The 17,257-nt window shown below is 37.7% G+C and overlaps 1 protein-coding gene across 9 annotated transcripts in view; it reads left to right on the forward strand.

Annotated features, from left to right (window-relative positions):
* Positions 1-17,257, forward strand: part of LOC101889073 (polypyrimidine tract-binding protein 2-like) — a 420,192-nt gene that overhangs the window by 65,085 nt on the left and 337,850 nt on the right. For 3 of the 9 annotated variants that reach the window (XM_059119292.1, XM_059119290.1, XM_059119302.1), the window contains exon 3: positions 4,822-4,848. The exons of the other annotated variants lie outside the window; for them this stretch is intronic. In XM_059119292.1, the coding sequence (XP_058975275.1) occupies positions 4,822-4,848 (27 nt within the window). The remainder of the gene's footprint in view (positions 1-4,821; positions 4,849-17,257) is intronic. 9 annotated transcript variants of the gene reach the window in all.

A 17,257-nucleotide genomic window follows, 5' to 3' on the forward strand; every position in this document is an offset into this window, starting at 1 on the left:
TTTAAATTAAGTAGTTGTTTTCGGAATTATTTTTTGAAAATTTTCAAGTTCCTTCCAAATGGTGGAGAGTATTAAAAGTTCGACCCAGCCGAACTTTGCTTCATTTTTTACTTGTTTTTTGGGCTTGGGCTTGCTAATGAGGAAAATTAAGTTATTCGAACTCTTTAAATAAAAATAAAACTTTCAAATTAATTTCAAAATTCCCACCATACTGATTTTGATTGATTGATGTGATATATACATATATATATTTTCAGCTATATAATCTGTATCTTTTTCTCAGAATGCCGCTCGTTTTTCAGTTAGGAAAAAAAAAAAACGGCAAATAAAATATTGTTTATCAAAATTGTGATTTATAACGCATCTAATTTCCTCCGTACACCGTATGAACATAAAATATCTTGATTTATGTTTGTACACACTCGAATTTGCTTTGCTTTGTTGTGATCGTTCCTTAAATCCAGCCATTGTTATGTCAATAAAATTCTTAGTTCTTATTTGTCGTTTATTCACTGCAAAATAAATTCAAATATTTTTTAGTTATTTGTATACAAAGGCCTATTCAGTTCCTAGCCGTACGAACACCCACACCGCACAGAAATGTGCCATATAATCGAGAATTTCGAGCGGGTTTGGCCTGGCAACCGCGGCTCTGTTTCAGTTAGTACTGGTCATAGCGGAGGAATCGTCAGCGTTTCTATATGCGAAGGAATATCAAATTTGAATATTTTATATCCGTTGAAAATTCACTCCATGTTTGCAATAAAATCACCAAAAGAGGGGGAGGATGGATAAGGAGAAAGGCAAGAACAAGAAACATTTTATTTCTCGGCGTTCTTGTGTCGTCAAATAAAACATGTGTTTGTGTGGGTTGAATGCCTGGCGATGTCAGTACTTCCATATGTTTCACATGTTTAGAATTGCCCTTATGACTTGCTTCTTCCTTCACCACGAATTGGTCCCCTTGCCATCAGCGATATGCAATGCACAGCAAACAGCAAATTCACTACCAGTGCATGTCTCTTCTTCCATTTGTTGGGCATTGTGCCAAAATTCAAAAGCAAACTGAAAAAACACATCGGACTGCCTGCCTGGCTGCCTGCATGGGCCTCTAAAGAAACCACCACCAACAAAATACAACTTTTACTTGCTTGCGCTGCACGCAATGCACTGCAATGCCATGTTTCTTCTCTATTTATCTGTCAGCTAGACATTTGCCACCGCCTTCCTTACACATGTCGGAGCGAGCAGAATGTCATCGTACTTAGTGCAATCATAATGTGTGCAGTGTCTTTCATCTTTCTGGTTTGTTTATTTGATTGTCGATCTGATTCTGATATCTGCTAATAAAATCAAAAAACAATCAAATTTTTGATGAATTCTTCAACACACAGCCACACACCTCCTTGTTCGCCTCCACATCATCCTCCTGGGTCCACAGTAAATGGTGGTGTGACTAGATTTTTTTTTGGTGTTTTGCTAATACTTTTCGTATTTTTTGGCGCACCACTGACTTTTAGCGTGTTTGTGGCAGCAAATATTATTTTATAGTTGGTTAAGCAAATATTCATCAGCCGCGTGTTGTGCGATAACAGCGTTTAACAAAGCGATTAACCAGTCTTTGCAATTGCATAGGAAATAGGCGGATATCTGAGTGTGTGTGAATTTTAGCAATACGGCGGGATGTATGGTTTATAAATGTAATTATGGAATTTCACAGATGTTAGAAATTTTCCTTCCATCAGAAGATCAACTGATTTTCAGGGAGAAGATCTTTTATGAGAAGATATACAGACCTTCTATGAGAAGATTTACAATGAGAAGATCTACATATCTTCTGGTAATAGATCTATAGATCCTCTGTTAGATCTACAGATTCTCTGTTATATCTGCAGAACCTCTGTGAGAAGATTTACTTATCTTTCATGAGAATAACCACAGATCTACAGATTTTCCATGAGAAGATCTACAGATCTTCCATAAGATGATCTACATATCTTCTATGAGAAGATCTACATATCCTCCATGAGAAGACATACAGATCTTCTATGAGAAGATCTACATATCGTCCATGAGAAGATCTACATATATTCCCTGAGATGATCTTCATATCTTCCATGAGAAGATCTACATATCTTCCGTGAGAAAATTTACAGAGAAGAGAAGATCTACAGTTCTTTGAGAAGATCAACATGTGACCTATAAAAAGATCTATAGATCTTCTATTGAGTAGATCTACAAATCTTCTATAAGAAGATTTACAGAACTTCTATGAGAAGATCTACAGTTCTATGAGAAGATCAACATGTCACATATAAAAAGATCTACAGATCTTCTATTTAGTAGATCTACAAATCTTCTATAAGAAGATTTACAGATCTTCCATTAAAATCTCTACAGATATTCTATGCGAAGATTTACAGATATTTTATGCGAAGATCTACAGATATTCGATGCAAAGATCTACAGATCTTCTATGCAAAGATCTACTGATATTCTATAAGAAGATCTACAGATCTCCTGGGAGAAGATCTACAGATATTCTATGCGAAGATCTACAGATCTCCTGGGAGAAGATCTACAGATATTCTATGCGAAGATCTACTGATCATCTGGGACAAGATCTACATATCTTCTATGAGAAGATCTATTGATCTTCCATGAAAAAGACGTCAAGGAAGTGGACGGAAGAAAACAGCAAAATCAGCAGAAATCTTCTTGCAGAAGATCTACAGATCTTCTATTGAGTAGATCTACAAATCTTCTATAAGAAGATTTACAGATCTTCCATGAGAATATCTACATATATTCTATGCGAAGATCTACAGATATTCTATAAGAAGATCTACAGATCTTCTTGGAGAAGATCTACAGATCTTCTGGGAGAATATCTACAGATCTTCTTGGAGAAGATCTACAGATCTTGTGGGAGAAGATCTAAGGATCTTCGGGGAGAAGATCTACAGATCTTCTGGGAGAAGATCTACAGATATTCTATGCGAAGATCTACAGATATTCTATGCGAAGATCTACAGATATACTGGGAGAAAATCTAAGGATCTTCGGGGAGAAGATCTACGGATCTTCTGGGAGAACATCTAAGGATATTCTGGGAGAAGATCTACTGATCATCTGGGACAAGATCTAATCATCTTCTATGAGAAGATCTTCTTTTCTTCTTTGAAAAAATACGTCAAGGAAGTGGACGGAAGAAAACAGCAAAATCAGCAGAAATGGTTCGAAAAGTAAAGAAGCGACTTGATCGAAACCAGCGTCGCAGTGGCCGAAAAATGTCTCGTGAGCTGAACATATTGCAATATTCCAATCGGGATATATTGAAAAATGAGCTCAGGATAAAGCCATTAAAATTCCAAAAAGTACAAGAACATACACCGCTACAGAAAGAACATAGACTCAGTAGAGCTAAAGAGTTGCTTCGCTTGGCCGAAAGTGGTGAACAGCCGAATTTGGTTTTCTCCGTTGTCCAGCAGTTTGTAAACAAACAAAATGATCATGTTCTCTTGCCAAAGAGGCCAGCTGAAAATGTGCATCTTCGGATGGCCATCAGAACTCAAGCGCCGAAAATGGTGATGGTGTGGGCCGCCATGACAGCCGATGGTCGCTCTCCGCCCGTATTCAACGATCATGGTATCAGAATAAATGCCGAATATTATTGGGAAAATATTCTGGAGTGTGTATTAAAGCCATGGGCGCGCAAACATTCCGACAGAACTCAGCACCGTCGCACTCAGCACGCGCCGCCCAAGAATGGTTACAAAATGAGATTCCTCGCTTCATTTCCAGGGCACAATGGCCACCAAAATCTCCAATCCGTTGGACTGGTGGTGTCTGGAGCATTTTGGAATGCAAGGTTGGCACTAAAAAATACCAAAGTGTCGATCACCTCAAACAAGCGCTGCGCCGGGAATGGGTCAAAATACCGCAGAGTATCATTCGATGAGCGTGTGACGGTTTCATTAGCCGTTTTTAGGCCATAATTCGTGCCAAAGGTGACCAATTCGAACAAATCTAAACTTATTCTGAAATTTGATGCTATTTCCGACTTTTTTCTTTTATTCAATATATTTTAAAAATATAAAATGTTAAAATTATGGCGTTTGACTTTGTTGCTGTTTTTTTTTTTTATCTAACCCTGTATTTGCAACAAATTAAATTAAATTATCAATCTAATTTTTTTTGCAACCCACTGTGCGCCCCGCATCCAATAATCACAAATATTTATTATTATTAGTTTGTGTTTTCGAATTTTGTGGATATTTCAATAGAAAAAAATCAAAGGAAATTTCAGCGTAGGACGACGATTACTTTTAGCAGGTAGCTGCTGCTGGTGGCTGATGACCAGCCACCATCAGATTAAAATGCCATTGATTTTTTTTTTTTTGTTATTCTTTTGCAGTCTATTTTTATCATCAATATATAGTTTAACTTTGTTATTCTTCTCTTCGGTTATTGTTGTTCTTTCGATCTTTAGAGAATTTGCGTTTTTTTCTATCAAGATTTATTTGTATTTAATTTATGTTTATTTATAAAACAATCGTGAACAAACTCATTTCATTTTCGTAAATTGTTTTGTTTTGGATGTTTTATTTTCTATCTGGCTTCTACTGCTTCAGCATATCTTGCGGAACACTTTCAGATAAAAAAAAAACAAACGAAATCTTTTGAAAAACTATAAATAAACTTCTTAATTTTATGACTGTTTAACAGTTTTCAGTAGTCGTTGACGGGATTAATTTATTTTTATTTTATTAATTTATAAGCAACAATAATGATAGTTTTGTTTCTTATTTTTCTTTTCAGGTAAGTTTGTCAGCTATGAACGGCGGCGTAAGTTTCTTTTGTTTATTTTTTTAAACAATAGTTTTTTTGTAGTTAATTTATCTATATTTTTTATATATTTGATTTTTTTAAGTTTTTTATTTACAATTGTAATTTGATTCTTCCTCCTATTATATGTCTAGGTTTAAATTTTATTCATTACAATGCCTATCTCATTACATATAATTTTATTCATATATATATTTTTTAAATACGTTTATACACTCAGCCATATGGCTATAGAGGATAAATATAATTTGCTACGGCCAAAACGTGCCTCATCGAAATAACGGGTTTAGACCCCAGGTCAATTCCGTTTCAGGACATTTGGAGTCGATCTAGCGATGTCCATCCATCCATCTATCTGTCTGTCTGGCTGGCTTGCTCGTACGATAATTCTCGAAGTGAGAGTATCCGATTTGGTCCAAACTTGGTACATCGTAATATCGTTATTATCAAAGTTAGATCGAGTTCGGAGATGGGCAATATCGGTCTACTACTTCTGGTACATCCTCTACAAAAGGTTGACTTCTTCAAAAATAATATTTTACTGAACAGGAATAATAATCCGATTTTGCTACAACTTTGCAAATCCTAATATGTGCATCAATGCTAAGTCAGGTTCGAAAATGGACAAAATTCGTCCACACCACCAAGTAACTCCCCCACATAGGGTCAACATTTTGAGAGTTTGATTGATTAAAATTACAAACATCACAATACTTTTATTAACCCTTGGTCTGGTGTGAAGATGGAATACGCTCCTTCGGGTCCCTCTCCAACAAAAGTCAAAAATTTGAATACCCATGGAGCTCATAAAACGCGAAATTAAATTGCAAATCTAAATATATGTATCACCACAGGGTTCAAGATTTTGAAAAAGAAAACGCTCAAAGAAACCCAATTCAACTCTCTTCAAATTTCACACACACAAACATTTTTGCTAACACATGATCTGTTGTGAAGATGATATACAGGGTGAGATAAAAAAACTGCAACAAAGTCGAACGCCATAATTTTTACATGTTTTTTTTTTAATTTTTTTTTTGAATGAAAGCAAAAAGTGTCGGAAATAGCCTCAAATTGTAGAATATGTTTAGAATTGTTCGAATTGGTCAACTTTCGCACGAATTATGACCTTCAAACGGCCAATGAAACCGCCATACGCTGCCCGACTGTTGCTCTGCGGTATTTTGGTCCATTCCCGGCGAATCGCTTGCTTGAGGTGATTGAAACTTTGGTATTTTTTAGTGCCAACCTTCCTTTCCAAAATACGCCAGACACAATAGTCCAACGAATTGGTATCCCGAGATTTTGGTGGCCATTGTGCGCTGGAAATGAAGTGAGGAATCTCATTTTGTAACCATTCATGAGTGGCGCGTGCTGAGTGCGATGGTGCTGAGTCCTGTTGGAATGTCCGAGGTCTTCGGCCTAAATGTTTGCCTTCCCAAGGCTTTAATACACACTCCAGAATATTTTTTTGCTATAATATTCGGCATTTATTCTGATGCCACGGTCGATTAATACGAGCGTAGAGCGACCATCGGTTGTTATGGCTGACATCAACCGTGGTCGGCGCTTGAGTTCTGGTGGCCAACCGAAGATGCACATTTTCAGCTGACTTCTTCGGCAAGTGAATACGATCATTTTGTTTGTTTACAAACTACTGGACAACGAATGTTTTCTCATTTGAATGTTTTCTCAGTTTTTCCAATTCGGCAGTTGACCACTTTTGGCCAAGCGAAGCAACTCTTAAGCTCTTTTGAGTCTAATTTCTTTCTGTTGCGGTTTAAATTCTTGCACTGTTTGGAATTTCAATGGCTTTACCCGAGCTCAGTTTTCAAGATTTGCCAAATGGAATATTGCGATATGTTCAGCTCACGAGCCATTTTTCGGCCACTGCGACGCGGGTTTCGATCAAGTAGCTTCTTTACTTTTCGAACCATTCTGCTGATGTTGTTGTTTTCTTCCGTTCACTTCCTTGACGTCATTTTCTGAAAAGTTCTCATTTAAATGCTTTTGTACGCTTGTAAACAATGTAATGAGCTGTCGCTGGAACAATTTTAACACCTGTCGGACGAGTGGCTTGCAAATGACAGCAGTCTGAAGTGGGTTGCAGTTTTTCCATCTCACCCTGTATTATTATTATTATTATTATCAAAATTAGATCGAGTTCGGAGATGGACAATTTCGGTGCACTGCTTCTGTTACCTGTCCCACCAAAGGTTTTACTGCACAGAAAGGGAAAGAATAATCCGATTTTGCAAATCCAAATCCAAAATTGACAAAATCCATCTACTCCACCAAGTACCTCTCCCACAGGGGGTCAAAATTTTGAATACTTATAGCTCTTATAAAATGTGATGCGAGAGTCCAATTGTCTTAAAATTACACACATCACAATATTTTTAGTTAGTCAAGGTCTGGTGTGAAGATGAAATATACCGGTCCACTCCTTCTGGTACCTCCCTCTCAAAGGGTCAAAATTTTGGATATCCATGAAGCTTATAAAACGCGAACATCTCTATATTTGTATCATCATAAGGTCTTTTACAAATATGGTAGAGATCGGACCATTCCTTTTACCTTCTTCCATATAAACTCTCTTCAAATTTCACACATACAAACATTTTTGCTAACACATGATCTGTTGTGAAGATGATATATATCTGCAAACTCCTTCTGGTATCTCACACACAATTTTGAATACTTTTATCTGTCATAACTTGCGAAACAAGTCAACTATTTATCCCAACCAGAAACCTCAGATGAATATGGAATTTATGATTTAAATAAATTTGAATATAAATATTCGATTATCTTCTAATTATGCCCTACACCACAAGGTGGTCAGGGTATTATGTATTTGTGCATTTGTTTGTAACAGGCAAAAGGAAACGAGATAGTCCCATAGTTCCTTTTGATGATCTGCATAGGATCACATTCTGAGTCGATTTATGCATGTCCGTCCGTCCGTCTGTCCATGTATTTTTGTAAAAAAGTACAGTTCGCTTTCATTGCCCTATCCAGATGAAATTTTGCACAAGTCATTTGTTTGGCCCAAGGACGAACCCTATTGAAGTTGGAGATAATCGGTCAAAATTTAGATATAGCTCCCATATATATCTTCGTCCGATTCGCCTTTCATTGTGCACCAAACGTGTAATATCAGTCCGAATAGTATGGAACTTTGCACGTACGATCAGATTGGACCTGAAAATAAGTATGCCAAATTTGATCGAAATCGGTTCAGATATAGCTATAGCTCCCATATATATTGGTTATCCGATTTGTTATTTTTGTCCTTCGCAGCCGTAATATGCACTCTGTAACAACAATATTTGTGGAAATATATCAAATACAGCTCAGAAATACATTTGCTAAATTTTATCGAGATCGGTTCAGATTTGGATATAGCTCCCATATATAACTTCGTCCGATTTACCTTTGATTGTGTACCAAACGTCTAATATTTGCCCAAATGGGATGAAACTTGGCACTTACGACCGAATTGAGTCTAGAAGCTAGTATATAAAATTTGGTGAAGATCGGTTCGGATATAGCTATAGCTGCCATATATACTGTTCATCCGATTTGTTATATTTGTTACCCACAGCCGTAATATGCACTCCGTAACAACGATATTAATGGAAATATTTCAAGTACAGCTCAGAAATATCTTTGCCAAATTTTATCGAGATCGGTTCCCATTGGGATATACAAAGTGGTGTAGGGTATCATAAAGTCGGCCCCGCCCGACTTTAAGACTTTCTTTACTGGTTTTTCAATATTTTTATCTGTATTAGATCTAATATAAAAATGTAATAGTTCGATCGACGAGTGAAGCAAGTAACCAATATAGTCCAATTCCGCCCGACACATAGCAATATTTTTTTCAGATTTATTTTGGGTCTCCATAGAGGGTCAACTATTTGAATTATCATAACAGAAGTCATAAGATATATAAATAATCGAGTGTTGGTTGAGGGTATACGTTTGACGGCAAAACCGACTGATATTTTTATGTAGAAAAATATTTTTAAACCATTTTATTTTCCCTCATTATTTTTCTATATTTATTTCTTTTTTATTATTTAATATTTTTTATATTACCTTTTTCCTACATAATTTTTATTGTTTATTTTGGCATATTCTTCATTCGAAATTCTCGCATAATACCATTTTGTCCAGTTTGTTTTTTTTTTTCGTGAATATTGGCACTGCGCCCCCACAGTATGTTAGAATTCATATTTATGTGTGTGTGGAAATTGTTATTAATGTTCAATTTTTATGGAACTTACATCATCGCCATATCATGTGCAGAGCCCACTGCCTCTCACCTTTCCATCGTCCGGTTTGTTGTTTATATTTTGAGGGAAAATAAACAAATGAATACACACAAACAAAATCTATGTTTGTCCTATTATGAAAACAAATTAATATAATATTTCAATTTACACTAGAGTCAGTAAATTAATTGGCTGTGACGTGTCCCATTTCCTCCACAACGGATTCAATATTGGGAAAAAATATTGAGATGTTCTATATATTAAAAAAAATAGCACGCTAGCATACAGTTTTAGAATTTATTACCGTTAAAAATGTTAAATGCTGGGAACCTAGGCCTATTTTTAAGGCCTATTGATAAACGTGGATTTTTAAAAATATTTTTTCAAGGTCTATTGATAAACGTAGATTTTTTTAATAATATATTTTCGAGGTCTATTGATAAACGTGGATTTTTTTAAAAATATTTGTTTTTATAAGCCAACTATAAATGTGGATTTAAAAAAAATTATCCCAGGAAATTTCTAAAATATCAGTTCATCTATTTTTTTTTTATTAATTCCGAACTTGATGTAAAAAATGTTGCTTCAAATCGGTTCAGATAAAGCTGTAGCTACGATATATATGTTTCATTCGACTTGGTGTTAAAGCATCAGATACTGATCGAAAATATCTCTGCCAAATTGTATCGAGATCGCTTCCGATTTTTATATAGCTATGATATATATCTTTATCCGATTTTACGGTTTTCGCTCACCATATATGTAATATCAGCCTAAATTGAATAAATTTTTTCATATTCACACAAATTTTACCATTTGGTGAAACTCGTCGCCGTATAACTATTGCTCCAATATTTTTTTTAATACACAGTGTGAGATGAAAAAACTGCAACAAAGTCTAATGCCATAATTTTCACATTTTTTTTTTTTAAATTTTATTGAATGACTGAAAAAAATGTCGGAAATAGCATCAAACTTTAGAATCATGGTGTGATTTGTTCGAATCGGTCATCTTTGGTACGAATTATGGCCTTCAAACGGCCAATGAAACCGTCACACGTTGCCCGAATGTTGCTCTGCGGTTTTTTGGCCCATTCCCGGCGAAACGCTTGCTTGAGGTGGTCGACACTTTGGTATTTTTTAGTGCCAAACTTGCTTTCCAAAATATTCCAGACACAATAGTCCAACGGATTGGTATCCGGAGATTTTGGTGACCATTGTGCGCTGGAAATGAAACAAGGAACCTAATTTTGTAACCATTCTTGGGTGATGCGTGCTGAGTGCGATGGTGTTGAGTCCTGTTGTAATGCCCAAGGTCTGTAGCCAAAAATGTTTGTGTGTCCAAGGCTTTAATACTCCCTCCAGAATATTGTCGCAATAACCTTCGGCATTTATTCTGATGCCATGGTCGATTAATACGAGCGGAGAGCGACCATCGGCCGTTATGGCGGCCCACACCATCACCATGGCCGGCGCTTGAGTTCTGGTGGCCGACCGAAGATGCACATTTTCAGCTGACCTCTTTGACAAGTAAACACGATCATTTTATTTGTTTACAAACTGTTGGATAACGAATGTTTTCTCATCGGAGAAAACCAAATTCGGCAGTTAACCACTTTCCGCGAAGAGAAGCAACTCTTTAGCCTTTTTGAGTCTATTTTCTTTCTGATGCGGTGCAAGTTCTTGCACTTTTTGGAATTTGAATGGCTTTACCCCGAGCTCATTTGTCAATATTTGCCGAATGGAATATTGCGATATGTTTAGCTCACGAGCCATTTTCAGCCACGCGAGTTTCGATCAAGTCGCTTCTTTACTTTTCGAACCATTTCTGCTGATGTTGCTGTTTTCTTCCGTCCACTTCCTTGACGTCAGGCTACGTTACCAGTATCACGGTAACGAGCGATACTTATTCATATTTAAATGCTGAAGTGCTCTAACGATAGCCACTTGTGGTATTCCAGCCAAATATAAAGAAATCACACTATCACGCTTGAACTTCATCACGAATAATTTTTTTCCTGGAAAATTCTCACCAAAATGCTTTTGTACGCTTGTAAACAATATAACGAGCTGTCACTGGAATAATTTTAACACCTGTCGGACGAGTGGCTTAGAAATGACAGCTGTCTGAAATTGGTTGCAGTTTTTTCATTTCAACCTTTAAATGTGAAATGTTATTTGGTTCTTATGATGCCCTACACCACTTTGCTTATTTAGTAGAGCTCACGTAACAAAAGTTTATATTAACAATTTATGTGAAGTAGATCATACCAACTACTTCACATAAATTGTTAATATAAACTTTTGTTACGTGAGCTCTACTAAATAAGCAAAGTGGTGTAGGGCATCATATAGTCGGCCCCGCCCGATCATAGACCTTTCGTTACTGGTTGCTACTATAATTTATGTTTACGGACATGCCTTTTTATACCCTACACCACAAGGTGGTCAGGGTATTATGTTTTTGTGCATTTGTTTGTAACAGGCAAAAGGATAGACCCATAGTTCCTTTTAATGATCTGCATAGAATCACATACTGAGTCGATTTATACATGTCCGTCCGTCCGTCTGTCCATGTATTTTTGTAAACAAAGTACAGTTCGCATTTATTGCCCTATTTAGATGAAATTTTGCACAAATCATTTGTTTGGGCCAAGGACGAACCCTATTGAAATTGGAGATAATCGGTAAAAATTTAGATATAGCTCCCATATATATCTTCGTACGATTTGCCTTTTATTGTGCACCAAACGTGTAATATCAGTCCGAATAGTAATTTTGCACTTACGATCAGATTGGGCCTGAAAATACGTATGCCAAATTTAATCGAAATCGGTTCAGATAAAGCTATAGCTCCCATGTTCATCCGATTTGTTGTGTCCTCCGCAGCCGTAATATGTACAGAGCCGTAATATGTACAATATTTGGGGAAATATATCGAATACAGCTCAGAAATACATTTGCTAAATTTTATCGAGATCGGTTCAGATTTGGATATAGCTCCCATATATAACTTCGTCCGATTTACCTTTGATTGTGCACCAAACGTCTAACTTTTGCCCAAATTGGATGAAATTTGGTACTTACGTCCGAATTGAGTCTAGAAGCAAGTATGTCAAATTTGGTGAAGATCGGTTCAGATATAGCTATAGCTCCCATATATACTGTTCATCCGATTTGTCATATTTGTTACCCACAGCCGTAATATGCACTCCGTAACAACGGTATTCAGGGAAATATATCAAATACAGCTCAGAAATATTTTTGCCAAATTTTATAGAGATCGGTTCCGATTTGGATATAGCTCCCATATATATCTTTATCTGATTTCAAATTAATTTTACACCAAATGGGCAATACAAGTCCCAAGTCCAAATGCTTCTTCGACATATTTAGTCCTTTGAACTTTAAATTATAATTATAATCATAGCGTGTATGATTGAATTCTCCCATAAAAACTTTTAATTGTTATGCGCAGCTCTACTAAATTAGCAAAGTAGTGTAGGGTATCATAAAGTCGGCCCCGCCCGACTTTAAAGACTTTCTTTACTGGTGTTATTTTTCAAAAATTTCCAAATGCTCTTCCTTAGTTCAAAAATGTAGGCATGCAACTGGCGGCAAAACAGACTGATACGTCTAATTTGTTTTCTCTCCAATGGGTATTTCTTAGATTCCCCATCTGCTGACAGCATTTCATGTACATTTTGGCAGCCATAGTTTTTTTGACAAACAAACATTTCTCGCGATCACCTTTATTCAGTGTGTGACAACCGTATTGACTGATATGCTAAATGTAGATTCTCCATTCCATTAGTGACAACAACAAAAAAAAACGTCTTTTGTCAAATTCCATTCACTCACATCTTCAATGGCCCCCCGAGGCAATGGATGTATAGATATTTCACCTTTTCGTTGTTAATTGTTTGTTGACTAATTGTGGATAACTCATGGCATGGCAGATTTTTCTTAACCAAATGTTTGGTTGATATCTACCTACTTATGAAGAGGGGGAGGGGAAAAATGAGGGGGATATGAAGTATGATATCATATAATATGTTGTAAAATTATTATCTATCTATTTATTTATCATTTGATATTCATGTTTTAGGTATTTATAATGCAAATGTACTTAGGGATTTACAGAGAAACAGTGATAAAATGCAAACTAGCTTAACTTACACAATTTTTCAACTTTTTCGGGTAATAAATGTTACCTCTTAGTAACGTTGTCAACTTCTAAATTATTATTAAGATTTCTTTTTTATATACATTTTTTATTAGTTATCTCCTTTGCCATTTTTGCCCATGCCACCGCAAATGTCGTATGTTCCCAACGAATAAGTAGCTGTTTGATTTGAAGGCAAATATGTAAAATATTTTGTTGATGATGCTACTTAATGCGATGTCTGGTTCTCGGTACACAATTCAATTGCCAACAGTTGGCCGGTCGGCCGTTGGGGTACAACGGGCAACGACCACTTGTTAAGTTAATATGGAAATGATGATGATGATGGTCTCTAAGACCGAATTATAGACAATAAACAGACAATACCAACCAAAGAAAAGAAAGACCAGTCACTCGACTAAATATGAAATATCCTATTTAAGCGATCAACTTTGAATAAGTAAAAAGAAGGGGGAATATTATTAAGTGTCTAGGGAATTTATTGTGATTTATTCTAAAGACTCCTACATGGGCTCAAAGACGAATAGAGGTGAACGGGGGTTGTGAGCTATTTACAAAAAAAAAAAAAAATATTTATCAAATGAAAAATATACGGATTTGGACAGAAACAAACTTGTCTTAATACAATTGATCGAAAATTACAGAGCTATGTAAAACATGTTTTCCCAAAATACTGAGTTTTCCCGATCCAACTCAGTCCAACTCAAACAAATTGTTTATCTAATTAGAAAAAAATAAACTAATTTACCTAACCTACATAAAATAGCAAATTGATTTGTAATGTTGTTCTAAAATAGAAATTCGATTTTCAACTTTTAAAACAAGTGTTTTTTTTTTTCTACAAATTTTTACAAATCTCTAGATAAGTTTGCTGAGACAGGGGAAAGAGGTGTGTAGGCAGGGGACACAATGATTAGTTGTTTCCTTGCTAAAGTAATTGCTAATCGACAGGTGGTTTGTTGATGATGCTACTGCAGCCACCTCTGTCGCTGATGTATTACTTGTCGCATTGCCAATATCGATTTTGGTTACAGTACACTCTCAATAATTGCAAATAGAAATCTTGTAAAATTTTGTGTAAAAATAACACTTATAAAAAAGTTTGTACTTGACGACCTATCGAAAACAACAACCGAAGACCTTTTTAAGAGTAAGTCTATTATTAGCAGATGACCTGCTGAAAGTCTTCTATACACAGACGATCACTTGAAGGTCTTTTAAAGACAGAAGACCTATTAAAGATATTCCATAGACAGAAGACTTCTTGGAAGGCCAGAAGGTCTTTTCATAGAAGACCAGAAGGTCATTGTCATAGAAGACAAGAAGGTCTTCTCATAGGAGATCAGAAGGTCTTCTCATTGGAGATCAGAAGGTCATTGTCATAGAAGAGCTGAAGTGGGTCTTCTCATAGAAGAGCTGAAGTGGGACTTCTCATAGAAGAGCTGAAGTGGGCCTTCTCATAGAAGAGCTGAAGTGGGCCTTCTCATAGAAGAGCTGAAGTGGGCCTTCTCATAGAAGGGCTGAAGTGGGCCTTCTCATAGAAGGGCTGAAGTGGGCCTTCTCATAGAAGGGCTGAAGTGGGCCTTCTCATAGAAGGGCTGAAGTGGGCCTTCTCATAGAAGAGCTGAAGTGGGCCTTCTCATAGAAGAGCTGAAGTGGGCCTTCTCGTAGAAGAGCTGAAGTGGGTCTTCTCGTAGAAGAACTGAAGGTCTTCTCATCGAAGAGCTGAAGGGTCTTCTCATAGAAGAGCTGAAGTGGGTCTTCTCATAGAAGAGCTGAAGTGGGTCTTCTCATAGAAGAACTGTGGTGGGTGTTCTCACAGAAGAGCTGCTATGGGTCTTCTCATAGAAGAGCTGCAGTGGGTCTTCTCATAGAAGAGCTGCAGTGGGTCTTCTCATAGAAGAGCTGCAGTGGGTCTTCTCATAGAAGAGCTGCAGTGGGTCTTCTCATAGAAGAGCTGCAGTGGGTCTTCTCATAGAAGAGCTGCAGTGGGTCTTCTCATAGAAGAGCTGCAGTGGGTCTTCTCATAGAAGAGCTGCAGTGGAGTGGGTCTTCTCATAGAAGAGCTGCAGTGGGTCTTCTCATAGAAGAGCTGCAGTGGGTCTTCTCATAGAAGAGCTGCAGTGGGTCTTCTCATAGAAGAGCTGCAGTGGGTCTTCTCATAGAAGAGCTGCAGTGGGTCTTCTCATAGAAGAGCTGCAGTGGGTCTTCTCATAGAAGAGCTGCAGTGGGTCTTCTCATAGAAGAGCTGCAGTGGGTCTTCTCATAGAAGAGCTGCAGTGGGTCTTCTCATAGAAGAGCTGCAGTTGGTCTTCTCATAGAAGAGCTGCAGTGGGTCTTCTCATAGAAGAGCTGCAGTTGGTCTTCTCATAGAAGAGCTGCAGTGGGTCTTCTCATAGAAGAGCTGTGGTGGGTCTTCTCATAGAAGAGCTGCAGTGGGTCTTCTCATAGAAGAGCTGTGGTGGGTCTTCTCATAGAAGAGCTGTGGTGGGTCTTCTCATAGAAGAGCTGTGGTGGGTCTTCTCATAGAAGAGCTGTGGAGGGTCTTCTCATAGAAGAGCTGTGGTGGGTCTTCTCATAGAAGAGCTGTGGTGGGTCTTCTCATAGAAGAGCTGTGGTGGGTCTTCTCATAGAAGAGCTGTGGAGGGTCTTCTCATAGAAGAGCTGTGGTGGGTCTTCTCATAGAAGAGCTGTGGTGGGTCTTCTCATAGAAGAGCTGTGGTGGGTCTTCTCATAGAAGAGCTGTGGTGGGTCTTCTCATAGAAGAGCTGTGGTGGGTCTTCTCATAGAAGAGCTGTGGAGGGTCTTCTCATAGAAGAGCTGTGGAGGGTCTTCTCATAGAAGAGCTGTGGTGGGTCTTCTCATAGAAGAGCTGTGGTGGGTCTTCTCATAGAAGAGCTGTGGTGGGTCTTCTCATAGAAGAGCTGTGGTGGGTCTTCTCATAGAAGAGCTGTGGTGGGTCTTCTCATAGAAGAGCTGTGGTGGGTCTTCTCATAGAAGAGCTGTGGTGGGTCTTCTCATAGAAGAGCTGTGGTGGGTCTTCTCATAGAAGAGCTGTGGTGGGTCTTCTCATAGAAGAGCTGTGGTGGGTCTTCTCATAGAAGAGCTGTGGTGGGTCTTCTCATAGAAGAGCTGTGGTGGGTCTTCTCATAGAAGAGCTGTGGTGGTCTTCTCATAGAAGAGCTGTGGTGGGTCTTCTCATAGAAGAGCTGTGGTGGGTCTTCTCATAGAAGAGCTGTGGTGGGTCTTCTCATAGAAGAGCTGTGGTGGGTCTCCTCATAGACTAGCTGAAGTGGGTCTTCTCATAGAAGAGCTGTGGTGGGTCTTCTCATAAAAGACTAGAAGGTCTTCTCATTCACGAGCTGAAAGTCTTCTCATAGAAGAGCTGAAGGTCTTCTCATAGGAGAGCTGCAGTGGGTCTTCTCATAGAAGAGCTGCTGAAGTGGGTCTTCTCATAGAAGAGCTGCTGAAGTGGGTCTTCTCATAGAAGAGCTGCTGAAGTGGGTCTTCTCATAGAAGAGCTGCTGAAGTGGGTCTTCTCATAGAGGAGCTGCTGAAGTGGGTCTTCTCATAGAAGAGCTGCTGAAGTGGGTCTTCTCATAGAAGACCATACATATTTTTTTAACATACGAAGGATCGACCTAAATATTTGCACCTAAGCAGTCCGTACTGTAGCTATTTATTTTTATTAAACCTTCAACTCGACATTGATTTCACTTGTTAATCATAGTCAATCGACACTTGGTGGTGGCATTTGAAGTTAGAATGAAATGGTCAAGTGTAATGCAAACAAGCAAAAAAAGTACACATCGATGGTGATAGCCAGCCAAGTGGCAATAAATTGAAATGAAATGCACATTCGGAAAAACATTCGCAACCCCTTAACCTAAATAAAATTTGGGTGACTAAGTTCTCTGTGCTAATTCTTATTATTAGATTTAGA

The sequence above is a fragment of the Musca domestica genome, unplaced genomic scaffold, assembly GCF_030504385.1.
Source record: "Musca domestica strain aabys unplaced genomic scaffold, Musca_domestica.polishedcontigs.V.1.1 1, whole genome shotgun sequence".
NCBI classification, from domain to species: Eukaryota; Metazoa; Arthropoda; class Insecta; order Diptera; family Muscidae; genus Musca; species Musca domestica.